Source organism: Toxoplasma gondii, chromosome X, assembly GCF_000006565.2.
Source record: "Toxoplasma gondii ME49 chromosome X, whole genome shotgun sequence".
Lineage (NCBI taxonomy): Eukaryota > Apicomplexa > Conoidasida > Eucoccidiorida > Sarcocystidae > Toxoplasma > Toxoplasma gondii.
The window spans coordinates 2,017,537-2,031,686 of record NC_031478.1 but is presented as its reverse complement, the minus strand read 5'-3'; the positions used below and the strand labels follow the sequence as shown (position 1 = coordinate 2,031,686).

General features: G+C 51.2%; 3 protein-coding genes across 3 annotated transcripts; 1 reads left to right on the top strand and 2 right to left on the bottom strand.

The window, feature by feature from the left end:
* Positions 1-21: 21 nt before the first annotated feature.
* TGME49_225810 (BIR protein) lies at positions 22-4,757 on the bottom strand. The gene is made up of 7 exons (XM_002366203.2): positions 3,621-4,757; positions 2,998-3,206; positions 2,649-2,765; positions 2,230-2,279; positions 1,718-1,817; positions 1,020-1,080; positions 22-669 (listed from the first exon to the last, which is right to left on the bottom strand). The coding sequence occupies exons 1-7, from the start codon at positions 3,786-3,788 to the stop codon at positions 559-561; spliced, it is 816 nt and encodes a 271-aa protein (XP_002366244.1). The 5' UTR covers positions 3,789-4,757; the 3' UTR covers positions 22-558.
* Positions 4,758-4,912: 155 nt separating this feature from the next.
* On the top strand, positions 4,913-8,703 carry TGME49_225820 (hypothetical protein). Its single transcript, XM_002366204.2, has one exon. The coding sequence runs from the start codon at positions 5,667-5,669 to the stop codon at positions 7,197-7,199; it is 1,533 nt and encodes a 510-aa protein (XP_002366245.1). The 5' UTR covers positions 4,913-5,666; the 3' UTR covers positions 7,200-8,703.
* Positions 8,704-9,013: 310 nt separating this feature from the next.
* Positions 9,014-13,558, bottom strand: TGME49_225830 (hypothetical protein; the record flags this gene model as incomplete). Its single annotated transcript, XM_018780114.1, has 2 exons — positions 9,997-13,558; positions 9,014-9,047 (listed from the first exon to the last, which is right to left on the bottom strand). Exons 1-2 carry the CDS (start codon positions 12,942-12,944, stop codon positions 9,014-9,016), a joined length of 2,982 nt encoding a protein of 993 aa, XP_018636008.1. The 5' UTR covers positions 12,945-13,558.
* Between the last annotated feature and the right edge of the window lie 592 nt (positions 13,559-14,150).

The following is a 14,150-nucleotide window of genomic DNA, read 5'->3' as shown; positions in this document are numbered from 1 at the left end:
ACCAAAACTTTGGCTTTTCCAGCGTTCTCGCGAACGTGCGCTGCGCGAGGCAGCCGGCGCTTGAAAGGCACGTCTCCACGGTTGTACCTTTTCCCCGTTTTTCTTTCGGGTGAACCATCGGACAGATCAATCGCGTCTTTGTTCTGACTGCCTTCCGTAAACGGAGGAAACCAGAAACAGACGGGAAACGAAGAAGACAAGCGCTTTCGTTCAGTTCAGGTGCACTCACTATGGGAGAGCAAGGAGACGTACACATGGTTGTACTACGCAGGCGCATAGTTCAAAGTAGTCGTATTCCAAAACAAAAGGAGCAAGGTACACAGGGAGAGAGGCTGGCAGATAGACTGATCATACAGAATTGTGCATGTGTGCCTAGACAAAAAACATAGGCTCGCTGAGAGAGCTGTAGTCGCGTCCATTTCTTTGTGCAGCTCGGAAGAGCAGGCGACGAGCGTACCGGAAACCGAGGGAAACGAAGGTGCGAAGAGAAACGCGGAGGAGTGAAAGAAGAAAAGAGACATACTTTGTAGAGGGTAAAGAAAACGTAAGACATATCGTCTACAGTTTCGGTTCCTTTCTCTTTCGGATGAACTGAGTTGCAATTTCTTCGCCTGCGAAATCGTGGACGACCTTCTCGAACCAATTGTACCTCCGTCGATCCCGGTTCTCCTGAGAAAGGACACACGGCAGCGGAAAGCAAAGCAGTTCTCAAAATAAGTGTTGGTCATTCAAAGATGCAAAGCGCCTCCACAAACATGTAAAGACACATCCCCACAGACGGAGAAATGAAGAAAGAAAGCCGAGAACTACGACCCGTTAGGTTGTCTTGCTTCTCCGTTCCGTCCATGGTTCTTCAAACTCTCTGTCTTGTTCTAAATACGGACATCGATTTCTGTGCACGAAGGCAACAACTGACAAATGCAGGTGTTTCGACATGATTGCACAGCATGCATGCTTGCGGGCGTGAGAGATCGACCACGACACCCTCGACATCACCCGGTCTTGCCTCTGCAGCCTACTTGCCGGTAGTCGAGAACGAGATCGTCCATCTTCCTCATTGCCTCTTTCACCCTTTCCTCTCTGCGCACAAAAACGTTCGAGAAAACCACAGATGCCCAGAAGACTGTTTCGCCTCTCCCGACCAAAAGCGATTTGCGAAATGGCTCTAAAAAGGCACACATTTACTGTGGTAGTCGCAACCACACCAGTCCTTCTGAGCCGAGGCACAAAAAGGAAACCTCGACATGAAAAACCATTTAGTACACGTACATATATATATATATATATACATGTCATCAAAATGAGGGGTAAGAACCCAATTTCAGATCAACCCGTCAAGCAGACAGTAAGAATGCCTTCAGTCCGAGAAATGCTGAGTGGCCGTGTGCCTGATGACTGCAGTAGAATGGCCTTATAAGGCGCACAAAAGAAGAAAGGTCGTTCTCAAATGTAGGTCAAAAACATAAAAACACAAACAACACGGAGAGAAACATAGAGGCGTCGACCTGTATTGCGCGGTAAACTCACTACCCCCCCCCCCCGATGTAAAGTCGTGATGTCTTGTTTTTATATTGATCTAGTAACGCTTGTCTAGTTCAAGAAGCCTGAAGATGCATTCGCGCCTTACTCCGACCTCCCCTCGATATGTTGAACGCGCTAGCGGCAGCCAGAAAATCCTCCATTTCCTCAGTATTCCTTCCCGGTCCCTCTTACTCACCTGAAAGCCTTGCGGTACCAAACCTTCGGTCCCAGAGGCTCTCTGTCGCCGAAGTGCATTTTTCCTTCATAAAAATCCTTTTGCCAAACCCAAGGGAGATCTACAGCGAGAGAAAAAGAACAAGAGGCCGAGACCAGCTGAGGAACGGGAGAAGACAGAGCAAAATGGAGAGAGAAACAACACGGGAAACGCGAGCGAGCGAAGGGAGTGAGCAGCAACAGCGGGGACGCGAGAAACCAGAGGCGAGAGTTTTGGGGAAAACGAGAAGAACAGAAACTGGAGAACCAACGAGAACGAAAAATCGAAGCCAAGGAACGCGACGGTAGCCTCCACATGAGAGGGTACATATCCAACATGTCAAACCCTAGATGTGTTGTCGATTCACCTTTGTAGCTCTTAACTCGCGCTTGCCCTCCAAACTCCGTTCCGCCATCCCCTTCTACGTTTCTTTCCCTGCGCCCGTTTCGCCGTAAAGCCTAAACCGTCTCTCCGTCTCCTGTATCCCTTCTTACTGTTCATGAGGTATTGCTTCTTCACGTCTGCCTGGTATCGCGCCGAGAGTCTGACGGGAGAGACGAGAAGTTACAAAAAGCATAGAGAGACACTTAGAGGAAGCGAAGGAAAGGTGAGAAGCGTCCACACGATTCCTCCCAAGTTCTAGAGATCAGCGTCCTAGAGGGGCAAGACGCCCTGCCCTAACAGTTGACATGCCTGGACTGATTCAGATGTCTTCTAGCGCAGATCGATGCCAAAACACAAAGGCGAAGGAACAGAGAGACCGATCCATGCGCGTGCAAATCCAGACGGCACCGGGCTGCTCAAAGAAGGTCCTTTGCGACGGCAACTTGGCAGACCACGTTTTGTGAAGGAGCGGCCCTTTCCACAAACTCTTGCACGGAAACTGAAACGTTTCCCCAGGCGCTAGACTCACCGGGGCGGGTGCCACTCGCCGAGTTCGTCTTTGTAGGGCAGGAGGTCCTGCGGAATGTTGTACCGTCGTCGGCTTCCCCGCACGTAGCATCGATACGGAGACCAGTCGTCCCAGTTTCTGCAAGAGAAATCAAGCGTACCGGCGTCTCTCCTGACTTTTCGGAGTCGTTTACTCACGATATTTGCTGCGCCTCTGATTTCCTCCCTTCGTCCGACTTCTCTTTCGAGGCGCTTTTTCAGTGTCTCGACCGTCCTTAGCAATATGCACGCTGCACCGTTCTGAACTCCCTCTCCTTGGCCTAGCTGCGTTGTCAGTCCTCTTAACTCTGTCGCTCGGAAACCCCACCCACCTGGAAGGCCAGTTGTCAAGGACGTAGCGTTTCGCCTTATTCAGCTTCACGAATGGGTTGAATGTGGGTTTGACGCGAACCCCGTCGATGACATTCTTTGAGTATTCTCTCCGGGGAGTTCCTCGGCATTCTGCTGCATACACCGGCCTCTCGCGCTCGCGCAAGATATCCTGTCGGCTCTTCCAGGGGATCTCTCGAACGGCGCGTTGCTGAGAAAAAAAGAAAACGGGAAACGCAGCGGAGCGAGCACTGAGAACGCGCGGTGTGAAGAAGTCGCTCCAAGTCTACTCGAGGGCAAACCGTTTCCGTCAAATGGCACCTTCTCCTGGTGTACGTGCTGCGCGTCAGTGCGACGCGGCGATTACTATCTGTGAAGAACCAACTGTCAAGAGCACCTCGAGTCTCCATCCAAGCAGACGCCGAAGAGCCATGAAGCGATCGTTTACGATACGCAAAATGTGGCGCGTGACACGTGTGAATCCACTTGTTTGGATCTGGATACTTTCGCAGAGACACGCACGAAAGCTCCATACAATATACATGCACGACCACAGTTTATTTGCATAGTCGACGAGACCTTCTGCCAGAGCATTCAAGGATGAACAGTCACTGTGCGGACTCACCAGAGCCCCTGAAGTGAAGGACCGAGACGAGAGCGAAGGGAAGAAAAGAAGTGGCGAACCAAGTAAACAAAAACGACAGAACGGAGGTGGGTGACTTCCAGGCAGCGGCTGAGGAAACGACGAGAATGCCGCGGTGGAGACACCGCGACGAACGACGTGCGGTGCCATGTTATGACTCTGTTAACTCTGTTAAAAGAGAGCAGCGGAAAACGAAAACCACGAAGGGGACCGGGAGGCTTGTCCCCTAAGTGCGCATCCACCACAGGCCATCTTCCTTGTCCGACCACACTCTGTTTGTTGCAGAAAACACGGCTGTTGGGGATCCCGCTCGAGAGCGACGGAACCTAAAAGAAAGGGAGCATTGAGGGCGGAAGACACAAGTAGACAGTCTCCAGATGGCTGTGTGCGTGAGGGTGGCAGTGAGTAGAGGCAGGGAAAAGGGGAAGAAGTCACGCAGTAAACGTCTGCATCGGATGCAGGAAAGCGACCAACAAAGATGCGACAGAAGAAATGCCCCAGCGCGGAACTCGTCGCTTTCCTCTCCTTTCTCCTCCTATAAGTGCCTTGTCGACAACACCGCATGCAACAGCGTTCAAGGGAAAATCGACCGAGATCAACCGCAAGATAACACCTACGAGGAAGAGAGGTCTCTGGACAGAGAAATCCTAGGAAAAGGGAAGATGTCTGCCAAGGGAGCGAAGTTTCTCTGCAGCGGCACGCGCGGCTGCTTATGCACGGTTTGCGCAAAATCGACCTGGGTTTTACCCGTCCACCACAGCAGCGGAGGCCTCTACCGCCTCGTGACACACCTTTAGTAATAATCAGCAGAGAAGTCGAAGGAACGGGACAGAACCTGTGTCGTGGATCCAGAAGTCCATTAAAACCGAAAAGTCAGGGGTGTGCCCTGAAACTGCGGCACAAGCCGTCGCCACGTCCGCAGGCGTTCTTCCGTGCTTAAGCATGCCCTCGATAACGCCCCTCCCAGGACAGTCCGATCGAGTACGTCAAGAAAACCAAATTTCTGACTCCAGTCCGGAATGGCAGTTTGCTTGTTTCACAAACAAGAAACGATGGACCTGTCGCTTGCACACTACGTGCTGACCTGAGAGATCCGTAGCCGCTCTTGCGTGGTCCAGGTCGCCTCGGAAGTGTTGTTGAGATGGAAGGCTCTTCCAGAGCGCAGGCGGCTGCATGCGTGAGGCGAGTCGATTCGCGTGCGACCCTTTTTGGTGGTTGTGACAGCGAAAAAGGGAGACCTGGAGGGAAGTTTTCTGGGCCCATACCAACAAGGTGTCGTCTTGGAGTCAAAAATTTGCAGCTAGCTGTTCCCCTCCCCCCCCCCCTTCGCTGACATAGAGCAGCTACTGCCCCTGCAGAGTCTTCGAGTTCGTGCACTCGATTGAGCGGTGAGTCAGGCTGCACGCGGAATTCCACTGGTTGAATTACCACGGTGTGGAAATAGAGCGGCAGTTTTGCAGACTATGCGGCAATTCTTGACGTGAAAAAAGTGGCGTTCGAGTTAGGTTAGGGTGGCGTGTTGCAAGGCGGTCTGGAGGGTTTGTGGTGCAGCGTGAAATGGACCCGGAGAGCTTTTCCTAACCGGGGTATTAGCGGCGCGGACTTTGTTCTATTTTCTCCGAGCCTTCATTAGTGTGCTGCGAAGCGTGGCATCGCAGAGGGGCGACCTGTGATAGAAATTATCGTGTGGCTCAGACAACAAAAAAGCAGTTTCTGACGGTGTACACAGTTCTGTGGCCCAGCGCTCTAATTCACTGCGCTGCCGGGAGTGACCGGCTGTTCGTCTTCGTCGTACCTCTTTCGTGTAGGTTTCGCTAATTTCCCTCCGACGCCCAGTAAGAGGAATTATGATGGGCTTAGATCAGTAGATGACTTCGAAGGCTTGTGGGTCGCAGATGGCGACAGTGTTTAATAAAACCTTAAACACTTGGTGAGGCCTGCCTCAAAGCAAGTTTTTTTTTGCGGGCCGGGTCATTTCAGAGTTAGAAAAAAGTTTTCATGTACATCTCTCGCCGTATTTGACTTCTCATGGAACGCAAGCGCGTTATCCGCTTGCCGTCGGTGGAGGATGCATTCAAGGATCAAGCGATCAGAGGCGGAGCCGCCGGAGGTGGAACCGCCAGAGGTGGGAGCGACGACTTCCTGTCTCTTCTAGACACAGCAGAGACGGGTCAGGAAGCAACAAACGAAAAGGTCTCTAATGAGGAAGCCAACAATGTGATGGCTCCCTTACTAGAGCCAAGTAGTGAGGCTCCGGTCGCTCCTGCTCCTGTGGTCCAAGTGATTCAGGTGGTCGATGAGAAGCTGGTTGATCAACGGGCAAAGTTGGCCATTTCCTTTTCAGGAATGAAGTGTGGTTTGATTTTTTACGTCGTTATGGTCAACCTTCTCGCAGTCATGATCTTCTTCGAACTCGGCAAGTTGAGCCTCCTCGCCACGATTGTCGTTGGGTCCGCCGGTGTTCTTTTGCTGCTTGCGACAGTGACGGCAGTGTGTACACGAAAGAAGAGACCAGTTATTGTTGCCGTTGTCACTGCCTGCCTTGCATGTGTCGCTGTTCTGTTTGCATGCGCCTACAATCTCTTCATCCTCATCCGCAGTGGCAGCGCTCTGAGCTGGAGCGTTGGCCAGGGTATAGGCGAGATTTATACCGTGTACGCGAACAGCAATACGAATATCATGCCCGACGTCGGGGACATCAAGAAGCAACTTAACAATGCAATAGGCCAGGGGGGAAATATAGAAGATTTCTTAAAGGGAAGACAGATTACTGGAACTCCTGCTGCCAACGCGGACGGCGTACTCAAGTCCGCCCACACAGCATCAATCGATGCCGGCAGTTCGTCTGAAGTTGCCGACTACCAGGATGCGCTCCTCTCTGTACACGGGCTAGCTGCTCTCGGATTTGCAGCGAATGATGCTGCTTCTGAAAGTATTGATGCGGAAAATGAGTCGGAGCTTCACCCAGGAATTGGGAGACAGGCACGTTCAACAGCTGGGCCTCTCGTGGTGCCGGGTATAATTGCAGGCCTTCGCGCAACACCAACCGCCAATGACTGGCTCGCCGGTCATGAGTTTACTGGACAACGTCACGCGGGTATCAAAAACACTTGCCACAACGACTACTGGGACACGACGACCACGTACAGAAAGGGGGTCAACATCGCTAGCCAGGCGATGGCACGAGCTGGTCTCTTTTGCACGTTCTCGCACCTCAGCATCTTTGAATTCCAACGATGGCCTGTCGACTGCGCAACGGATTGTGGCTTTGGTGACGACCCAGAGAAATTTATCGGCTCCCAGAGCCATGCGAGTCGCTACGAGGCTGCACTTGCCGCGCAGCAGCGGGGTGAAAAGGGTAAATTCGATTTTTCTGATCCTAATGAAACCGTCAAAATGTGTGCTATGCTCCAAACAGCCACGGCATGCTCGATTTGGAATTTGGGGTACTTTTTGATTTTACCAGTTCTCTCGGCGGTGTGGTTGCTCTTATGTATATGCTCGTTTGGCGCATGTATTCCGAGTGTGTACAATGGGTACAGAGTCATCAAAAACATGTAGCGCACCAGATGCCAAAGATAAACGAAACACAGAAGAATCGAGCACAGGAAAGCGGAAACAGGCTGGTGGGGTATTGACTAGACATAAGTAAGAATTTTCCTTCTTCATGCACGGGGGCTGGCGCGAGTGTTGAGAACGGAAGTTACAGAAGAACCTTTTTTCTGAGAGCAGGGAGGTCCCGTATTCGCCGGTGGGGGATGTTGTTTTACTGCTACGTCGAAAGAAACTCACGGATTGCAGAGAGCAAAAAGGGCTACTCCCTGTGTCTGTTTATCTTGGATGAGGGAGATGCAGACTTCTTCTGTTTTTGTGACTCTGTGTCAAAACGTAGCGCCACGCCGGCATCTAGTCTACTGGTTGCTATGTGTTCAGTGCACGCTGTAAACGTCTCAGCTGTGTCTTGTCAGGAGGGCGTGGTTTTGCCTGCGTGCAGTGTGCCACGAAAGACGTCTGTCATGTGGCTTACGAAAGAGGAATTTTCCCAGCGCTCTGCAAGAATATTTATAAGGCAGTGTGCCTGGTGACGACATCGGGATTTCTGGGGTTGAAATGTGGGCACATACATACGTGCTATGACTTCAGTGCGCGGCTGCAATAACGGAACCTTTGGATCACTGTTAGTTAGCGTCGAGCCTGCTCAAGGTTCCCAAATGAACTATAGGGGTTGCAGTTGCATCTGGGATTGTTTCTGGAGACGGGCGCGGTGGCGAATGATCCTCCCCGCCGGCCGAGCTCCAGGTGTTTTTTGACAGTCATTAGTGATTTTCCAACTTGTGTGCCCATCGCCGTTGAAACCCCCTGTATGATTTCATGTTTTCTGAACGGACCCGCTGTTTGTTGTGTCACCTATGATGAAGCGCAATGGCAAGCTTTACAATAAGATGTATTGATCACAACGGTATGGGCAGGATGAATCTCCGTGCCAAATGGATCTACTGAAAGCGAGGGCCCGGCCTGTTATAAACATCATCCCGCGGATTCATTATGTCTTTCCGGTCATGAAACAAAACAATCGACGCACACGGGAAGATGTCATGCAGTCTCGCCACGCTGGTTGAGACGGATGCGGCAGCCGCCAACACGAGTCCGCACTGACAAGCTCCCAGGTGGATTAATGGTGAGCTGTTTTGGCAGTGGGTAGCGTTAGCATGCAGCAAGTTCGCCGCTTCAGTTTTCTCATGGGCATGGGACAATAGATGAATTGATGGAAGTCGCGCATTTTTTGGGTCTGTGTCTCCAATTGAAACGCGGATGATATGTGAAGTCAGAAGAAAGGTTAAAAAAACAACCGCGTAAGGGCGCCGAGCAAACGCGTCTGCTTTTTTCTTGTGAAACAAACTCTGTCTCAGACGGGGCCCACCATTAGACAAGCCAAGTACTCAAATAAGGTGACGAACCTGTATTCCCATGTCATATGTTTTGAGAAGGAAGCTGTTCCGGTACAACTGGATCGCACTGGATAGGTGAACTAACCACGTTTCATAAATATGCTCAGTGAACGCACTTTTGATTTGGATACTGAGAATACTCATCTATAAAACAGCATTGTCTGCAAGTTTTTTCATTGAGTTTCTACAACTAATTGGTCTCCTGGTGTTTAGATGTTGAAGGCCTTTGTTTCGAGGATCCAAGCTCCTTTGTGGCATCAGAGTGGCATTGTCGCTGACTGACTTTGCCTCAGTAACTGACACAGAGTATCCAGAGTGTGAAGAAACTTCTGTCCATAGATTATGCTTCGGCGATGCCAGGCGGCAACATGCTTGCAAGGCTGTTTCGAAGGTGTCTCAGTGTATTGTAATCCAATCCTTCATTAGTCAAAATGGGAAACTGGTGCTTAGCCTTCTCAACCTGTTAATTTTTGACAACAAACGGTTTTTGCAAGAAGCATATAGCGACATCAACTAGTAGGATTCCGAGCAGCAGCGTTCGGACTTTCACATTCTGTCCACGAAATAGAACTGCAAATGGATCCAGCACCAAACAACAACGGTGGTCGCCCAGGTCTAAGAAAAACAAACTGTGCAATATTCGCTAGCGAGAAGCAGCTTCAAATTTCTCTCAGGAATGACTGCTGTCTCCTCTGCAGACAGTAACGTTAACTTCCGGAGGCGTAACAGACGAGTTCGGAAGGCCATCAGAGAGGCCATGAAATATCGATGAATGTTACTTTCTTACATCTGAACAGGAGAAGAAGTTTGCCCACAAGCACGAACAAAAACATTCAAAGAAGAAGGCTTACAATAAGAGGTCAAGGGTGGTCGACAACGGAAACACATGCGCATGGCACCAACTCCACTGGCCCGCTTTATTGTTGGTTCATGACTTTTCTTCTGTGAATTTCGATATGGTTATCTCTTACGACATACAAGAAGAAACACACTGGAACCCTCCATGACACTCTGCGCCATCATCTTCTCTTTCCGCCCTCCGTATACTGTGACAGGAACTGTCTCTTTCCTGCCGTAAGGCGCAAAAGTGAGCGACGCAATGCCGACCACAACTGAAGTGTTAACGGGTTAAACAGAAACGAAAAAATTTTTGTAAACAGCTGAGAAAATGTAAACGGGACTACTGGAAGCAATAAATACAACAGAGACTAAAACACGGACCAGAATGATTGGACAGTGTGGATACCAGCTCAAAATGAATATCGACATCTGACAACTAGAGACACCGGCTTCCGCCCAAATACACACATGAAACTTCATCATGTCCAATTCAGTGAAGAGGCCGTCTATGCGTTCGTGCTCTTTGTCTTCAAGTTCCTTGTGTTTCCTATGCAAGAAAGTCGACGTACATGAGTTGACGGAGAGGAAGAAGGGAAAGCTGGACGCGGCGGCTACACACGGGAAAAAAGGTACGGTCATTCCGAAAATAGCCCACTCGTAACCGACCTCCGAATTTCTTTTTCGATGTCTCCTGAATCACTTTCTCTCCTCCCAAAGAATTGTGGTTTGCCTGTTGCAATCTTTGGCAGGAAATATGGAATCTTCCTGGCCCCTCCCTTTGTGGCCTGTCGTCAGCCTCCTCATCTGAAGTCCACCGAGCATCATCTTCTGTGCCTGTCTCGTCATCGGAGCTCCAGTCCAGTTCTCCACAATACCCACTGCTGTCATGATTCGCTTCTTCCCGAAGATCCGCAAGCTTTGCGTCTTTCGTAAACTCGGTAGATCGATCAGGTTGCCAGCCAACTCCACAGGTGCTCCGCAACAGCTCCACATCCATCTCCTCCGACCAGATTCGAGTCTCCCTGACTGTGCTTCCAACATGTGTTTCGTCACCGCTCGCTGTGTCCGGCGCTGTACTGCCACTGTCGGTATCTTTAAGCTCGGAGTACGCCACATTGATTTCCCTGTTTTCTGACTTAACGTCACGCAAAGATTCAACAAGCAGAAAAGGAAATTTCCCTTCCTCTAAGCGACGCTCAGCCTCAGCAATCCAAGTCTCTCTCAAAACGGCGAACCGTGCCCTTCGTTCCGTTCTTCGTTTGAGAATCTTGGCACTCCATGTTTTATGCGTCCTGTTATCAGTGCATCTGTATGTTCTGTGTCGGTCTTCTCGGCCTGTGTCAGCTAGCCTCCCGAAAAAGCCAAAGAAGAGTGTGGTCGCTTGGAGCTGCAGTGTCCTGAGACTCAAAAATTCTTCGCCCTCTTCTTCGCCCCCCTCGTAAGTGCTCATTTCCTCACCATGATACTCACCTCCGCCAATTGGGCCGTGAACACCCCCATAGCCGCTAGCTGCAGCTCCTCCAATGGTCATACCCGGAACAGACCCAGAAGGGACACCCGCTCTTGAGGAGGAGACTGTTTCCGTGACATGGTGTGTCGTAACCCCGTTTTTTGTCTCGGCTACATCTTGGATAACACGGATAGATTTCGTCCCGGTAGCAGCTTCACCGGGCTGTGAATAGACGTATTGAACCGGCCCTCCTGCACTGCCCCCTGACCCTCCCGTCACGCCATGAGCTTCACGAGGTACTGCAGGAACCCCGTAGGGGGTTGAAGTGACGTTCCTTGAAGGCGTTCCGTAAGCAGTAGTTGGACGATATGGAGCTTCGGTGACAGTAGGCCCAGACCTGCTCCCATATAAGTCATCGTGATGGCTAGTCGGACCATGATTACCGCCATAGGACGGGCCATACCCACCGCCGCCATAGGACGGGCCATACCCACCGCCGCCATAGGACGGGCCATACCCACCGCCGCCATAGGACGGGCCATACCCGCCGCCGCCATAGGACGGGCCATACCCGCCGCCGCCATAGGACGGGCCATACCCGCCGCCGCCATAGGACGGACCATACCCACCGCCGCCATAGGACGGACCATACCCGCTTCTATATGACGGGCCATACCCACCGCCGTCATAGGACGGACCATACCCGCTTCTATATGACGGACCATAGCTACGGCCATACGACGGACTACCGTAGTCACTGAGGTCATATTGCCCCCGTCGGCTTCTGCTTTCTTGGTATTTTTCCCTCTGTCTCTCCAACTCTTGCTCCTCCTTTCTTAGCTTCCGGTACCGACGCTGCTCTTCTCGAAGACGCTCCTTCTCCTCGCGATATTTCTTTCTCTCCTGCTTCTCCAGGCGACGTTGTTCTTTCGCCCGGGACCGCTCATTCTCCTTCTCAATCTTTTTTTCCCGCTTCCTATCGGCCTCTTCCTTTTTTTTCAGCTCCTTCTCCGCCTTCTTCCTCTCAGCCTCTGCTCGCTTTTGTTCCTTCTTAGCGGCCGCCTCCTTTTTTTTTGCTTCTTTCTCTGCTGCTTTGCGAGCTGCCTTCTCCCTACGCGCTGCCTCACGACTGCTTTTGCCTGCGCTTCCCTTGGTCTTCTTTCCTAAAAATGAAGTTTTCCTTCCGAATGCTTTCTTTCCACTGTGTGCTACTGCTTTTGTAAGAATCACTTTTTTTGAATGAATCGAAGAATGGGCGAAAAGCGTACCTTTTGATGTCGCCACTGCTGCGCCTCCAGCTACCGGTCCAGAATTATCTGCATGCAAAACCTGTAATAAATTCAATCCATAGTCACCTGCTGCTGATCCTCCGAAGATGGACAGGCCTTTCGGTGCCCCGATTAATACTCCTGCTCCTGGCAGGAGTCCTGAATCTCCTACAGCGGCTCCAGATGACGCTGATCCTCCTCCGGCGACTGCTGTCGAAACTGCAGTCGCGTGGGAATCCCCCACCCCTGTGAAGGCAAGGAAGTGGGCAGCGTGTCTGCCACTGGCGTTAATCAAAGCCGAGTTTCCTGCAGCGCTCCCTAGGCCAGCTGAAGAGGCCCCTTTCGCGGTATACAAGAGGCCAGCAGGGCCTGCGGAACCCACATCTGCAGCACCTTTCGTAGCATGGTGAGCGGAAGAACACAGGAATTTCGAAGCGATCGCCTGAGTTCCAGCATGTGCAGCTCCTGCTCCAGCTGACATCCCAGACGAGGAACCACCACTATAGATTGGAACACTACCTGTGCAAAAGAAAGACGAAGAAGCACTGGATGATACGGGCCCAGCTGCAGTGCTCGCGAACTTGGCTCCGCCTGCTGCTTGTCCTAGAAAAGCCAACCCCTGATGCAGTGCTCCACTAACGGTTTTACTCACAGCCGAAACGAAAGTGGGAACAGAAGTCAACGGTGCCGCATTCCACCCCGTCTGGAAAAGGTCTGCGACGTCGTTGGTAGATGTCGTGTGTGAGGCCGAGGCCCCCAGACCGGAAAGTGCCGCGAGGAGGGCGAATCCGTGAGGCATCTCAGGAAAAGCAAAATGGAAACATGAAACACGGACAGAAAAAACTGGTTAAGGGTGAGACTCGAAGGAGAATTCGTGTATGCAAGGCGACCCCCCAAGAGATATGACGATACACCGACATGTGCGACGCCTCTGTCCGTATTAGCTCCCCAGACCTGGCTGCACAACATATGGCCGGAAGATTCTACAGGTGTCGGCATTTGTTGTGAAAAACACAGGCCAGCAGCAAACACAGGGTACCTCTGACAAGAGACCGACGGTCTATTGACATATCGTAGTGTGGACCAGTGGTCGCCGCCGCAAAAATTCCAGATAACCAGACGAAGTTGCCAGTGCGCCCCAGCTCGCTCTGGCACGAGCAGTAAATCAAATCTTAAACTAAAACAGAGAAAAACTCGTTCTCTTCATTCTTCAATATGTCAAAGCTTAGCACTTTCCTCCCTTTTTGAGAGCTGCGTACTTGCGCAGTGACAACGTCGGTGACTGCGTAGTCTGCTATCAAATTGCGAACAAAGGGGGGGGGCTGTCATTCACAGAAAAGGACCCGAGTCGCAAAACACCCTGGGCACGTAGGTGTCACCTCCGCCATACAAGTTCGGGAAGTAATAATAAAGACATGCCAAAAGGAAAAATGTTCCGTTCAGCGAGTCGGCTGCATCAAGCCAATTACGCAGGCAACAACCACGTGGGCAGCCCGTGACTGAAGTGAGCGAGCTATCTCGCCCTCGTGGCAATTTTAGAAACGGAAGAAGACACCTGGAAAGCTCGTAGAAAAAGCTAGATAGCTAAAACTAGAGTTATGGCGCAGCTGTGAAGGAGAGCCATATAAACCCAACAATGATGGAGCTTCACTATGAATGGACATTTTTACTATTTTGCCCGTTCAGATGCAAACTGTAGAGCAGATGCTGCTGAACTGATGGTGAGAACGACGCCCACACGAAACATGCCGCCTCCTATTTGGACATGCCTTCACCGTCTGGCCCGATATTTACCGCTCCTCGTTTTCTACTATGCCTTGTGTTATCGCTTGACGAAGAGTGTTTTCTAGGAACCGACTCTTTCTGCTCATCGGACTGCCTCCCTGCAGGGTCGTCTGGAGTGCCAGACACTCATTATTTCCCTTGACTGATTATTCACCGTAGCCCCCATATTCTTGAGGACAAATTATATGCATTTTTGCATTATCTACAGTAAACAAAGACC

Bases quoted from the DNA above. Each gene is read 5' to 3' on its own strand.
- TGME49_225810 (XM_002366203.2), bottom strand. From the start codon at position 3,788: ATGGCACCGCACGTCGTTCGTCGCGGTGTCTCCACCGCGGCATTCTCG. The intron at 3,207-3,620 runs GTGAGTCCGCAC...TTTTTTTCTCAG, and splicing joins CCTTCACTTCAGGGGCTCTG to CAACGCGCCGTTCGAGAGAT. The intron at 2,280-2,648 runs GTGAGTCTAGCG...CTCTCCCGTCAG, and splicing joins GGCGAGTGGCACCCGCCCCG to ACTCTCGGCGCGATACCAGG.
- TGME49_225820 (XM_002366204.2), top strand. From the start codon at position 5,667: ATGGAACGCAAGCGCGTTATCCGCTTGCCGTCGGTGGAGGATGCATTC.